This window comes from Marmota marmota, unplaced genomic scaffold (genome assembly GCF_001458135.2).
Source record: "Marmota marmota marmota unplaced genomic scaffold, marMar, whole genome shotgun sequence".
In the NCBI taxonomy this organism is placed as follows: Eukaryota; Metazoa; Chordata; class Mammalia; order Rodentia; family Sciuridae; genus Marmota; species Marmota marmota.
The window spans coordinates 15,226,593-15,241,857 of NW_025999880.1; the positions used below are offsets into that span (position 1 = coordinate 15,226,593).

At 47.5% G+C, this 15,265-nt stretch overlaps 1 protein-coding gene across 2 annotated transcripts in view; it reads left to right on the forward strand.

The window, feature by feature from the left end:
* Positions 1-745: 745 nt before the first annotated feature.
* Meox1 (mesenchyme homeobox 1) overlaps positions 746-15,265 on the forward strand; it is a 19,320-nt gene continuing 4,800 nt past the window's right edge. For both annotated transcript variants that reach the window (XM_015495880.2, XM_015495881.2), the window contains exon 1: positions 746-1,637. In XM_015495880.2, coding sequence (XP_015351366.1) covers positions 1,169-1,637 — 469 coding nt within the window. In that variant the 5' untranslated portion in view covers positions 746-1,168. The remainder of the gene's footprint in view (positions 1,638-15,265) is intronic.

The window sequence follows — 15,265 nt, forward strand, 5'->3', positions numbered from 1 at the left end:
TGCCTTTGCTATGGAGAAAAATGACCTGAAATCTCTCTAGAGAAGAGTGTGGCTAATTGGCATGTAAGTTAGAGGTTAAAAAGTGCAAGAAGAATCAGATGGCCTCTTTTAAAGCTGGTGAGAATGTCACTATGGGCAGGAAGAAACGAATTGGGGTTTTTTTGTATGTGTATGTGTCTGTGTGTCTGTGTGTGTGTGTGTGTGTCTTTCTTTATACCACAGACCATAGTGGGCCACTGAGACTTGCAAAAATGATTTCTTTTAATCCACCTTCCTTTTTGCAAGCAGCAGTAGAAGGGCCTTTAAATCAAATGCAATCACCAAACTTGTCTCTTGTACTTATTCCCCATTTCACTCCCTGGAATTTGGCATTTGATGGATTCTGGATCTGACTTAAGGCTTTTTCCAAATCCAAGACTTGGGGAATTTTGTTAACAGTGCAATAAAAATAACTTTATAGTGTTACAGGAGGCACACTAAAGACAGCATGTGTGTGTGTGTGTGTGTGTGTGTGAGCATGCGTGCGTGCGTGCGCTGCTCTCTCCTTAAAAAAAAAAAATACAGACAATGTTTCTTTAAAAGTCTCCATCTGCAAATCCCATTAGATGTGCATATAAGGTTTCTGATGATTAATAGTTGCCTGCTCGGGTTTTGGTTGGAGGGGACCTTGTGTGAGCGGGTTAACCCCTCCCTCTCCTCTCTCACATTTCACTTCAGAAATTTGTCACTCTCTCCCCACCACAGGATTTAAAAGTGTGTCTCAGCAGCCCTGGTCAGCCCTCTGCAGGCATTTGCTTCGGGCTCCAGGACCATCTCCTCCTCGCTGGTGCGTCTGGGCTGGGACAGTGAAAATGTTTAGTGCCATCGGCAACAAATACATGTACAAGGGACCCCAATAGGCAGGCTGGTGTGTTGGGGGGCAGGAAGCAAGCAGTGAAGCCCGACACAGATGTGCACACACACACGTGTGTGTCGCTGGCCACATGTGTGTGTAATTTCAGAAGAGACTTTAGTTTTGTTTTTGTTTTGGTTCCTGGAGTGAATTTGCTGTTGAACATTTCCCCTCCTATTGAATTTTGTTTTTGTTTTTGCATTTTTAAAAAAATTTCAATATAAAAAGTGTAAAGAGTCAACTTTTGAAAGGACTGAGGTGGGCAGCAGACAGCAGATGGATCCCGTGGCCAGCAGCTGCATGAGGAGCCCCCACCCCCCTGCCCCTGTCTGGGGCTGCCTTCGAAACCCCCACTCGGAAGGCACGGGGGCCTCAGGGCTACCCCACTACCCGCCAACCCCATTCTCCTTCCACCAGAAATCAGACTTCCCAGCGACAGCGACAGCTGCCTACCCCGACTTCTCGGCCTCTTGCCTGGCGGCCACCCCACACAGCCTACCCCAAGAGGAGCGCCTCTTCACTGAACAGCACCCCGCTTTCCCGCAGCCTCCTGACTGGCACTTCCCTGTCTCCGAGGCCCGGCAGAGGCTCAACCTGGGCCCAGCTGGAGGCTCCAGGGAGATGGGAGCCAGCAGCCCAGGCCTGGTAGACACCATGGGAGGCCCAGGCGAGGACTACGGGGTGCTTGGGAGCACGGCCAGTGAGACGGAGAAGAAATCATCCAGACGGAAAAAGGAGGGTTCAGGTAGGTGGCACAGGAGTAGACCATTCTTTTACTGTGTGACACTGAGGAGGTTGCTTACCCTTTCTGAGCCTAGGAGCCCTTATCATGAATTTCAAACAATACTATCTAATCTACCTGAATGCAGGAGACTTGGGGTTTCTTCCATTCTAGCAGTTTGAGGATTCTCTGGGGATGGGGGCTGTGTCTGTGTCCCTAGCACTCTTGTTCCTGGGAAGGATGTGCCAGCTAGAGAATAAAATGGGTTGAGCCAAGATTTGAAGGACACATGGGATGGCGCTTCTGGGTACAGACCGTCAAGGATCAGAGGGGGGATTTCCTGACCATTCAGCTGAGATCAAAGGTCAGAGGTTTAGGACTGAGGCTGGGACTCTGGGTGGCCCTGCAGAGCCACCCTACACCTCCAGGAAGCTATAAGCAAAGAAGCAGGCCCAGGGCGGGAATGGGAGAGGCAAGAGACAGAGACAGAAAAAGGACTGTGGTTTGGGGCTGATGCCCAGGAGGGATCAGGCTACAGAGCTGGGCTGTGTCCAGGCCAAGGGGGACAGCTCAGCATGTCAAGGTCTGGCTGACCTTCAGGGAAGGCAGTGCTGCAGGGCCCTGCTGAGGGAGCGCCAGCCTTGGGAAGAGCTAGGGAGGCAGGCTGCTGAGGGCCCTGCTCTGAGCCTGGGAATTTGGGTAAAGCCCAGCTTGGGGATGGACCCCCGAAGCCTGGAGGATGGTGAAGGCCTTCTCCTCCCTGCTGTGGTTGTCCCTAGCCTCCCCCACAAAGTGCTCCCAGCTTTTCTCACTGCCCTTTCAACTTTTGCCTGGTCCCCCAGCCCCACAGCCCCACCTTGAACAAGGCAGTGTCCTGGCCTCCTGCCCCTGTCGCCTCGCTGCACTCCTTACAGCTTGCTTAGGGGAGACCCGCTGGTCTAAATGCATAAAGGACCTTCCAGGAGCTAAGCAAGGGCAGGCCAGGAAAGGAGCGCGCCAACAAGCAAAGGAGCACTCAGAGTGCTTTGCTTTATGCAAAGCTTTGGTCCTGGCACAGACTGCCTGAGCTTCTGCCTTTTGCCAAGCACACTAGGGGTGCTCAGATGAATAAAGTGGTCCTGACCTCAAAGAGCTCAAACTAGAGGAAGATCGACCTATAGAGGCCTGTCAGCAGTGGGATGTGCTCTGATCTAGAGTTCCAAGGTGTAGCGGAATCTTAGAAAGGCCATGGAGATACACCCAGCCCATTGTATTTTATTTGATCAAATTCATTCATTCATTGTATTTATTATTTATTTATTTTATTTTGGTATTGAAGATTTAACCCAGGGGCTCTTTACCCCTGGACTACATGCCCAGCTCTTTTATTTTATTTTGAGACGTCCTTCTTAAGTTGCCTAGGGCCTTGTTAAGTTGCTGAGGCTGGCCTTGAACTTGCAATCCTCCTGCCTCAGCCCCCCTCCCCCAAGTAGCTGAGATTACAGGTGTGTGCCACCATGCCTGGCTGTTATTTTATTTTAGAGACAGTGTCTCCCTAAGTTGCCCAGACTGGCCTGGAACTTGTGATTCTCTTGCCTCAGCCTCCCAAGTAGCTGGGCCTTGTGCATGCAAGGCAAGCATTCTACCAACTGAGCTATATCCTCAGCCCCAGACCTTCTTTTTTGAGTCCCACAAATATTTACAAAGTCAGGACAGCAGATTTTATTAGTCTCCCGATTTTGTATGTGTGGAAAGAAAAGGTAAAGTTTGAAGGGAATCCTGCAAGAACGGGGTCAAAACAGAGTGACCACCTCATCTCAATTTGCCCAGGATTTTTCTAGTGTTTGGATTCAAAGTCCAAAACCCCAGGGAAACCTCAGGGACCCAGGCAAACCAGGAGATTTGGTGACTCTGAATCTCACAGCCTGCAGCAGATTCGAAGCATAATCATCATTGGGAAATAATATTGGGTCCCCATGCTCGAAGCCCTGTCATGTGCTGACAGTGGGTGACAATAACCACAGCATGACCTCCTGGCTGCTATATAGACGGATCCTTTATATTCCCATGGCTAAATCCCCAGAGGCAGAGTTAACTATTCCTGTCCCTGGATGGTGATCTGCTGAGTTGGGCCACTTTGTGCTTCTGGAGCCCAAGGCATGCTCCGCCACTCGGCTGTGTGCCCAGTAGAAAAGTGTCCCCCTCCGTGGCGCCTGCTGTGCTGCTCCTCCAGCTCCGCTCACACCCCATGGCTGCAACCAGCCACTTTCCAGGGAACTGAGAGCCAAGGGCACTGGGAAGGATGAGCAAAGCCAAGAGCCTGCTGGGCTCAGGCGAAATCTTTCATCATCTGGAGTTTCAGCACAAGCTGAACGTGCTGTCTTCCTTTTGGCTAGTGGCTGAGGTCACTCCATTACAGAGTAGGCACACGTGCCAACTTCTGACCACCTGAATAGCACGTGGACACCCTCTGTGGACTGTCCTACACTCTTGATAAGGTCAACCTCTTGGTGGGAAAAGGTTCCCACTCAGGAGGGCCCCTGGGCTCTCCCCATGTGGGGTCCCTTCAGGAGCAATGGCAGGATTGCAGCGGCATGCATAGGGCCCAGCTGGCCCCAGGCTCTCTCTCTGTTCAGCAGGGAAATATTTATTGCCCAGATGCTAGAGTCTTCATTTGGAATTTAACTGAAGGAGAAGAAGGAGGCAGGAGGGGTCAGCTTCATAAGAGCCCAAGGAAGGGAAAAATAATGAGCAGGACTCAACCAATTCCAGAATATGGAATTCAGCTCAGAAGGGACAGGCCCACAAAGAACCCCCATGCCACCAGGCTGATCTGAGTCCCTGGTAGAGGCTCTCTCTATTTTAAATTTTAATATTTTAGTCATATGGAATTTGTTTTGGTGCTGGGGATGGAACCCAGGGCCTTGTGCCTGCTACACATGAGCTCTACCACGGAGCCACATCCCCTCACTATGGATTTTTGCATTAGTTTTGATTTTTTAAAAGCATCTCATTAGCTGGGGAGGTAGCTCAGTGATAAAGTGCTTGCCTAGTCTTTGGAAGGTTCTGGGTTTGATTTCCACCATTGCAAAAAAATAGATGATAATAATTCAAATTATTGTATTGAAACATTATTTGTCTTGATTATTGAGATTTTGGGTGCCCTTTAAATTTATGCTTTGCAAGCTGGGTGCAGTGGCACACACCTTAATCCCAGCTGCTCGGGAGGCTGAGACAGGAGGATCGTGAATTCAAAGCTGGCCTCAGCAATGTCGAGGCACTGAGCAACTCAGTGAGACCCTGTCTCTAAATAAAATACAAAATAGGGCTGGGAGTGTGGCTCAGTGGTTCAATTCCTGGTTTGAACTCAGGGACACTCAAAAAAAAAAAAAAAGATAAAAATTGTGCTCTGCAAGAGTGAGTGCCTCACCCTAGTCCCAGCTGGGCCATCTCTGGAAGCTCAACCAGCATTGACCACAAATATATCTTTCCATAATGTTTCACTGTTGAACTGACAGGTGACAATGTCAGCATCCAACTTTTGGATGGGAGACTTTGAGAAAATTAACTTCTTGCAGCCTCCACTTCCCCAGCTGTAAGATGGGAATATAACAATAGCACTTTCCTTTAGAGACTCTGTGAAGGTTAAATGTGCAGATCCATAAGATTAACACTGGGCCTGAGTCTTAGTAAGAGTTTAATAAATAGCAACTGTAAATGTATTAGGCCCATATTTCCTGAATCAGCCTTCAGAATAAGGGGTGTGAAAGATAGTGCTATACTTACTGGGAGATTGGAATTGAATATCTCAAATACACTGTTTCAGAAATTTCTGAGCCTGGGGCATAGACATGGGAACTACTTGCAATTATTTTGCCCTAAAATCCAATTGTCTTCACTTAGGATCTTGGAGCTCAGAGATCTGCCAAAGGGGTTGGGGGAAGGGAACCAAGTTGTACCTGGCAAATGTGTTCCATACTGGCTGGCCCAGGAGGCCCAGTAACTGAAAGTGTTTACAAAAAGAACATTCTCTGCTCTGCCCTCTCCTTCCTCAGCCATCTTCAACTGCTCCCCCTTTGCCCCCACTGGAAGCTGGCTCTGATTTGCTGCAGTAAATGATCAAAAAAGGCGGGGAGGCGGGAGGGCTCCCTGGCCCTCCCCCACCCGAGGCATTCTGTTGGTTCACAGCACGAACCAACTCAGGAGGATCCAGGCGATGTTATTCCATCAACCACTCCCAACCCGGGGTCCAGTGGGTGTTAAAGACCCCTGCTGACAGGGACAGCTGTGAGGCCACTGTTGTTTTCTCCCAAACTATCCTTGCTACTGTGGTCGTCTTTTATTTATGGGGATGAGGGATTTCGCAGCGATTTCCTGATGGGGTTCAAGGGAAGGTTGAGTGTGATCAGCCTGGCTGCAGGAGCAGCTCGGAGCCTGCCGCGCTGCGCGGTGGCCACCACTGTAGGCTCTCTTCCCCGCGCGCTCCGCGCTGTCTTCTTCGGACTCGCTCTGTCCCATCCTCCGTCCCATCCTCCTTCAGCTCCAGCTAGTGCGCTTCCCTGGGGCTCCTCTTACCCGATTTCCTTTCTCCAAGACCTGATCTCCACCTGCCCCTGCCCAACTACGGAAACCTGCAAATGTGCCAGAGGTTAAAGCAGTCCACAAATTGATCCCTCTCTCGCGCCCTTCTCCACCCGATCTCCCTCTAGGACGGGCCACCTCCCCACCTCCACCTCCACTCGCGGTGTCACAAAGCCACACCTTGTGCTGGCATGGAAAATACATCCTACTTTCCCCTCCTGCCTGACTGCTCTGGCTGTTTGCATTCAAGAGTTCTCCAGCCTGTTGAAATCCTACGTATTCAAAAACGCAGCTCAAAAGCTACCCCTTCCAAGAGTATCCCCCCTTTTTAAAAAATTTATGACTATATGTGTACATAGCATCATATAAGTGAAAACTACAGTCAAGGACCAGGGGCGGTGGCTCACGCCTGTAATCCCAGTGGCTCGGGAGGCTGAGACAAGGAGGCAAGAGGAGGGTGAGTTCAAAGCCAGCCTCAGCAATGGCGAGGCGCTAAGCAATGCAGTGAGACCCTGTCTCTAAATAAAAAAATAGGGCTGGGGATGTGGCTCAGTGGCCAAGTGCATTTTAGTTTAATCCCTGGTACCCGCCCCCCTAAAAAAAAAAGTTTTGATGAACTATAATTTGCAACTTCATAAAGGAACTCTCCTAAGATTTCTTAGCATGTGACATTCTATATTTGAAATCTCCTTTTTCTTATAATGGTCAAAACCACACAATATAAAATTTGCTATCTTTAACTACAGTAATTAAATATAGATACATTGTTGTGTGATAGATTTCTAGAATTGTTGCATTTTGTGAAAACAAAATTCTAGCCAGGTGTGGTGGCACCTGCCTCTGATCCTAGCATCTCAGGAGGCTGAGGCAGGAGGATTAAATTCAAGGCCAGCCTGGGCAACATAGTAAGACCCTGTCTCAATACTCAATTAAATTAAAATTTTGCAAGGGTAGGGGATGTAGTTCAGTAGTAGAGTGCTTGCCGAGGATGCACAAGGCCCTGTATTCAATTCCTGTCGTCTCAGCAAAAAAAGGAAAAAACTATATCTGTTGAAAAATCATCATGCTATTTTCTAGAAGGTTGGTTATTTTAGATATCTCATGTAAGTGGAACCATGTAGTATTGGTCTTTTTGTGACTGTCTTATCCCATTTATACCCTTGGGTTTTGTCAACATTGAAGCCTGACAGAACCAAACCCAAATCCTCATGCATGCTAGGCAAGCGCTCTACCATTGAGCCCCACCCCCAACTCCATACCATATTTCCTTTATCCATTCATCTGTTGATGGACACAATTGACAATTGTTAATAATGCTGAAGTGAACTTGGGTTTGCAAATATCTCTTTGAGCTCATGTTTTCAGTTCTTCAGTGGATATATGCTTAGAAGTAGAATTTCTAGATTATATGATAATTCTTAATTTTTTTAGGGAGTCTCTGTGCTGTTTTCCATAGCAGCCTCACCGTTGTATATTCCAAGGGTTCAGATTGCTCTACATCCTGGCCAGCACTTATTCCTTCCTTCCTTCCTTGCCATCCTAACGGTTTAAGATGATAGCTTATAATTGTTCTGATTTGCTTTTCCATAATGATTAGTCACATTGAGCACCCTCTAATATCATTATTGGCCATTTATGTATCTTCTTGGGAGAAATGTCTATTCAGGTTCTTCATCCATTTTGAATAGATTCTTTGGGGAGGGTTGTATTGAGTTGTAGTTCTTCATATATTCTGAATATTAACCCTTATCAGAAATATGATTTGCAAATATTTTTTCCCATTCCATTGGTTGTTTTCACTCTGTTGATTGTTTTCTTTGCCATGCAGTTTTTAAGTTTAATGCAGTCCTGTTTGTCTATTTTTGCTTTTGTTGCCTGTGCTTTTGCAATCATATCTACAAAAATCATCACCAAATCCAAATCATGAAGCTTTCCCATAGGAGTTTAGGAGTTTTATATTTGTAGGTCTTTCACTTAGGTCTTCAATCCATCTTGACTTAATTTTGTACAGTGTGGGGTCAGGATCCGGCTTCATACATGTGGGTGTCTAGTTCTCCCAGCACCATCTGTTAAAGATGCTATCCTTGCCATGCAAAGTGGCACACGCCTGTAATCCCAGCAGCTCCAGAGGCTGAGACAGAAGGATAGCCAGTTCAAAGCCAGCCTCAGCAACAGAGAGGCACTTAGCAACTCGGTAAGACCCTGAATCTAAATAAAATACAAAATAGGGCTGGGGATGTGGCTCAGTGGTTCAGTACCCCTGAGTTCAATCCCTGGTACAAAAAAAAAAAAAGCTATCCTTTTCCCATTGTGTAGCCTTAGCAACTTTATCAAAGATCATTTGAGGGTTTATTTCTGACCTCTCTATTCTGTTCCATTCGTCTTTGTCTTTATTCCATGGTTCAACTGCCATAGCTTTGTAATGTTTCAAAATTAGGAAGCATGAGGCCTCCGGTTTTGTTTTTCCTTCTCAAAATTGTTTTGGCTTTTAGATTCCATATGAATTTTAGGATTTTTGTCGAAAAATGTCATTGGGATTTTGATAGGGATTTTATTGAATTTCTGGGGTTTTGTTTGTTTTTTGTTTTTCTTTGCTTTTGTGATGCTGGGGCTTGAACCCAGGGCCTTACGCATTTGAGGAAATGTGGATTGTTTTACTATATTAAGTCTTCTGATCCATGAACACAATGTCTTTTCATTTATTTGTGTTTTTTTTAAAATTTCTTTCAGCAATGTTTTATTGTTTTCTGTATATAAACCTTGGTTAGGTTTGGTTAAGTTTATTCTTAAAATTTTTACTGTTTTCAATTTTCTTGTAAATGGAATTATTTTCTTTAATTTCCCTTTTGGATTGTTAGTGTATAGAAACACAACTGATTTTGTGTGTTATTTTATATCTTGCAATTTTGCTAAATTTATTTATTCTAACAGTTCTTTTTTATGTGGAATCTTAGGGTTTTCAGTGTATAAGATCATGTCATCTGTGAACAGAGAGATAATTTTACTTCTTCCTTTCATATTTGGATGACTTTTTATTTCTTTTTCTTGCCTAATTGTTCTGGCCAGTACTTCCAGTACTATCTTTTTTAATATTTATTTTTTAGTCATAGGTGGTCACAATATCTTTATTTTATATTTATGTGGTTCTGAGGATCCAACCCAGTGCCTCATGCATGCCAGGCAAGCACTCTACCTCTGAGCCACAACCCCAGCCCCTTCCAGTACTATTTTGAATGGATGTGGCAAGAATGAGCATCCTTGCCTTGTTCCAGATCCTGATTTTAGAGCAAAGCTTTCAGTTTTTCACCATTGAGTATGATATTAGCTGTGGGTTTTTCACATATGCTCCTCATTAGGTTGTGGTAATTTCCTGCTGTTCCTAGTTTCCTAAATATGTCAGAATCCTTTCTTGATCTCCATCCCTACACACATGAATGGTGCCTTGTGTGAACCTCTACAGTGGCATCAAATCCAGTTGACCTTGCATCCAGAGTTATGGATGCACACAACTCCCTGTCCCCTTAAAACTAAAGGGTCTGGAAGATCAAAATGGTATCACATCACCTGTGCCATCTCCCCTAACTCCTGGTGACACATTTACACACAGGAATTGCTCATTCAATATCTGGTCAATAGTCTCAATTGCATTTATTTTCTCACTTTCTCTCTGAGAGCAGCTGCACCACCTGGCATGAGTGTTTCACCCTGAGTCATGTGCTTTTACAGTCTCACTGATGAAAAAGGTTTTCAAAGAGCCAGACTTCAATCGTAAACCCAGCCCATGGTCAGAGTGAGTGCTGGGGTCTGGGGTCAGAAAGATGCATAAACATGCAGGCTGGGCTGACTCTTCAGGAATCCCCCATGTGGTGCTGGGGTCAGATGTGGAGATAAATGAGTCCCCTTCTGTCTTCAACATCTCCCCCTCATGCTGGCTGCATCCCAAATTGCTCATGTTCAAATCCTGGCTAGGCAAAGAGACCTGAGCTAAATTGGAGCCTTTGTTACCTGCCACCAGCCAGGGTGGCCTGGCTTTAAATGCTCTCTGGTCAAGGGTCATTGCAGTGCTGGGCAGGGTGTGGTTGGAGGGTACACAGTGGCTATAGCCCCTCTTTTTTTCTTTTTCTTTTCTTTTCTTTTTTTGTACCAGGGATTGAACTCTGAGGCACTCAACCACTGAGCCACAACCCCAGCCCTTTTTGTATTTTATTTTTAGAAACAGGGTCTCACTGAGTTGCTTAAGGCCTCACTAAGTTGCTGAGGCTGGCTTTGAACTCCCAGTTCTCCTGCCTCAGTCTCCAGAGACACTGGGATTATAGGCGTGTACCACTGCACCCAACCTAGAAGCCCCAGCAAGAAAGAAGCTTAGGGCCTGAGGTGACTAGCTTAGAGGAGAAAATAACTCCACACTTGGCCATCCTTCCTCCTCACATTCCTTGCCTCCTGGCTAGAGCTCCTGGCCAGAGTTCCAGCTCCTGCTCTGTCTCTGAAAAGCAAAGTTTGGGGCCCAAACAGGACTCAGGCCTTGGCCACATCTGAACTCAGAGGCACCAGCACAAATCCTGGCCTGCTCAGGCCCCTAACCAGCTATGGTCAGGAAGTTCTGGATAAAGTCTATTTCTGCTGAGGCAGCAGAATCTTGACCAAGATGTAAGATGGAAAGGTTCAAAGGGCCCATGGGCCACGAGAAGGTCAGTGAAGGGACTGCTTCAACTCTGCCCACTGCCCTACCAGATAGGGACTCAGGTTGCCTATTTCTCTCGTTTGAATAAATCAGGAAGGTTGGATGGATTCTTTCTTCCTGAGAGGCAGACCTCACATCCCCTGCAGGCCCCGGAGCCCCCCAATGCCCTCTCTATACGCAGAGTTGGGAATTTTGCACCCAATTCCCTGCCTCTGGCCAGGACCCACCCTGTCCTCTTCTATTTCTTGCTTTTCCCTGTTTTCTTTGCACAGTACAGGGGGACCACATGAGCAGCAGCCCTGGATCCTGAAGCCCCTACTTCCTTTGGTGACAACTGAGGGTGACATCTGGAACTTATAAACACGAACAAAGCCCAGCGCTGCCTGCGCCTCCCCAGCCTCTCTCAAAGGCTGCTCCCCAAGTCTGGGGATGTGGCTAAGGGATAAGGTGCTTGCCTAGTATGCACAAGGCCCTGGGTTCCATTCCCCACACCACCACCACACAACAAAAAAACCCCGCTATCTTCACCTCCTGTTGCCACCGCCACCTCTGTTCCCCCTGTTCCTGGTTTTTCCATATTCCACAGTCCCTCCCACTCTCCCTCACCACTGCCTAAACTCACAGTTCCACCACATCTGGGACTCTCCAAAACCAGGCCTTCCCATTCAGAAGAATCTGCTTCTTTCCCAGAAAACATACCCTGAATTCCCTGTCCCCACTGCTGGGCTCCTCAAAGAGGACCCCTGCCCATATATACATTTAGGCACTTGCAAGAAAGTGGAAGGGTCTGGCTATTCGGGCAGGGCTGAGTGAGAAAGTCAGGCCAAGCCCAGGAGTTCCCAGATGGGAACATCCAACTGGTCTTGGTCTGGCTCATTCCAGGTCTGGTCTGGTTTTGATGGACTTGGAGCCCTGCTCCTGAAGGTGAAAACAGCAGAGCTAATGATCACCTCCAAGTGTCCCTAGTGTGGCAGCCCAAGAAGCTGCAGGCACCATGTTCAGGGGGTTTGCCTCACCTACTGAGATCATAGTCAAACAGTTCCTTTCTCTCCCTTCCCTGGCAATAGGGACCCAGATCTGGACCCAGACCCAGACCTGGAGTAGACACAGCCTCCATTATCCGCCCGTGCCACCCTGCTTTAGGGCAGTGTGATATGTGGCTATAGCCCTAGACTTGTCCCAGGAGGATTGGACAAGCCATTTAGCCTCTGGGTCTAATTTCCTTATCTGTTCAATGGGCTAACTGAAATTTAGAACAGAGATTGGGGCCCAAGCAGGTCCTCAGGGGTCCTCCCAGAATAATTACTAGGACAGGGACTGGGGTGTAGCTCAGTAGTAGAGCACTTGCCTAGCATGTGCAAGGCCCTGGGTTCAACCCCCAGAACTGGAAAAAAAGTAATAATAATAATAATAATGATTCAATAGGAAGCAGCATGATGGTGTATAAATAGCTACCTATAAGGAAGTACAGAATCCAGGCCCAGTAAGCAACTAACTTTCTGTATTCTTAGGCTAGTCCCTTACCTTCTCTGCCTCACCTATAAAATGAACAGGGACAATAAGTCTTCTCTAAAATCCCTTCCGGCTCTACTATTCTGTGATCCTGGAGTAGATATGAAGGTCCAAAAGAAGTTTCTCTATGGGAGAAAGAAATCCACCGTCAACTGCAAAGTGCTATTTGAATCTGGGACATGTGGCTTTCTGTATGGTCTTGGATAGAAATATATCTAAAATAATCCTGTGGAGTGGGGAGTGGGAACACAGGACTCCAGAAAGGCATGTTCCACTCGGCTGATGGAACCTTCCTGCAGCTCTGATAAGGCTGTCTGCTAACTTTAGGAAGGCCTGCCAAACCTGACAGCTACTTATGAAATAATTCGCCTTGGACTATGTAAAAGCTCATGGTGGAAACTGCAATCACACACACACATCCTGTTTGCATTTCTTGGGGTACTGTTGACTGTTCCCTCATGGCCCTGCTTGGGGTGGGTGGCTCCTCCCTAACCACAGAGGCAGCCCACTGAGGGTTTGCCTCCTGCCTCTGTGATCCTGCCAAAAGCAGTGGCTACCTCCCGAGAGAAGCAGGACCAGGAGAACCAATGTGGATGGCCATTCTGTAACTGTGCGTGGGAGCCTGGGCTCCCTGGAAGACTCAAGAAGTGGTGCCAATAGTGTCCCGAATATGCAGATCCGTATTCACAGATGTAGAAAAGAAGTGAAGGGAAAATAGCTGAAAAGTCAGACATTGGAAGGGCATCCCTTCCACACAGGGCTGGAGAAGTGGTGCTTTTACAGCATCTTATTTAAGCGGGTGAATCACATTTCAAACATCACATCCTTTAAAATCAGAGTCTCACTGGGCCCAGCACCACGCTAGGGCTTAGTACATGTTATCCGTCTCATTTTACCTTCTCATTGGCTTTATAATCACAGTGGGTGTAGCTATTCTCATTTTGCAAATGAAGAAACTGGGGCTCAGAGAACTTCAGTGACTTGCCCAAGGTCAGAAAACTCCTCCTTGGAGCCAGCACCTGTGAGTGCAAAGGCCTAGGCTCTCCAATGGGTCCTCAGATGCATCTGCAAATACAGTACCCCTCGCTCAGCTTAGGACAGGAAGTTTTGCATGTGGGAGGGAGAGAGAAATTCTCTAGCATATGCCCAATCTTTGGGCTGAGGACTGAGGGAAGGCTGGAGAGAATTTTGTGACTGATCATGCAGTAAGAGATGGAAGTGGCCACAGAGTTCATCAAGGCCAGATGTTGTCCAAAGAAAAGGGACAGGGAGAGGAAAAGAGGGTGTCAGGGCTTATATATTGGGAAGGAACTCCAGCTCTCCAGGGGAAAGAGTCCTGTCTGATCTCATGCTTCTACACGTGGAGAAATTGGCCCAGAAAGGAGAGGGAGCCTGCCCAACAAGGATGTTATCTACCCAGGGCATGAGTTCCTTACATGTGGTAGTATGCACTTGAACTGTGCCCCTGAATTGGCAGACTTGGACACCCCCAGCCAGAAATGGCAAAAAAGTGCTCATGGTTTTCTTTTCCTGTCTTGATAAAAATATTGCCATTTTTAATACTGTTGCAAAACAAGAGAACAATAACTTCCACCTGAGATTCGCAGCGCCTTCCCCATACTTCTGGTGCCTTTATCAATCCTAACAGTGTAAAAGTTTATGCCACTCTGGAAAGTTAATGAGGGACAAGTGTTCTCCCAGAGCATGGGGAGGCATTAGGCCCTGAAGCCCCAGAACCTAAATCAGGACAGGAGACAGGAGAGGAAAGGGGGGAGGGTGGGAGTTGGTTTGGTGGGGGTGGCCAGCTGCCCACACAATTGGTCCCAGACCAGCTGCAAAGGGGTCATTTTCCTTTCTTCACTTTTGCTAGGGAGGATTGTGTTCAGGACTTGGGGGGACATGGGGAGATGTTTTCTGGAAGAGCACAAGGCAGCTGTGCACACCTAGGGAGGCCTAAGAAAAGGGGAGGGTGGGTATGGGTGTCAACCTAGGGCCATGCCCCTAAGAGCCCTGGAGGGGGAGACAAGCAGAGCTGCTATGGTCCCTTTCCAGGACCTGGCCAGGGCCAACCAGAAGGTAGAGAATCTGATGCTAAGATTGAGAAAGCCTTGGCTTTAATCAGGTGGATCTGTATTCAAATCTCCCTTCTGTGGCTGAAAGGCTGCTGGGCACACTGAGGCTGCTTCCTCTGTATAACCACAGATGGTTTAGCATGTGCCAGGTACAGGAGCCACTGGCTAGAAGCAAGAGTGAGGAAAGCATCCCTGGGAAAGAGCTATTAACCAAATGATCAAGGCAAATCCACATAGCCTTGCTAAAAGGGGATAATAATAGCACCTACTCCCAGAGGAGATGTGTGGCAAGGATTAAACAAGTGAGTGTATCTAAGCACAGAGAAGCCTTCAGAAATGCCAGCTCTTATTATACCGGCTTTCCCATGGCAGCTCGGGCAGTGAAAACACTGGAACAATATATTTGTCCAGTAACTTTAGATTTTAAAAGCATTTTCTACACACATTAGCTCATCCAGTCTTCCCAAAATAGCCCTGGGAGGTACGTGCCTTATTTTCTCCAATTTCTTGTGAGGAGAGCCCAGAGAGGTTAAGTAACTTCCTCAAAGTCTCCAGCAAGAAGATTCAGGATTGAAACCTCTGCGCAAGTCCTCTGGACTATTGGCTACCCGCAGCTGTGACAGGGAAAGGCTCTGAGCACTGTGAACCCCGGGACAGGAGGAGGTTGTGGAACTAGGCACCAGGAGTCTGGGCGAGGGGCCTGGGTTTCCTGGCCTCACTTTCGCGTCCACGGGCCGGGATGTGCCCCGGGGAGGCCGTCCATCCGCTGCCTGATCCTCCCCAGACCGCCGCCAGGACGGGGTGCGGCTCTGGCAGCCGTCAAGGCC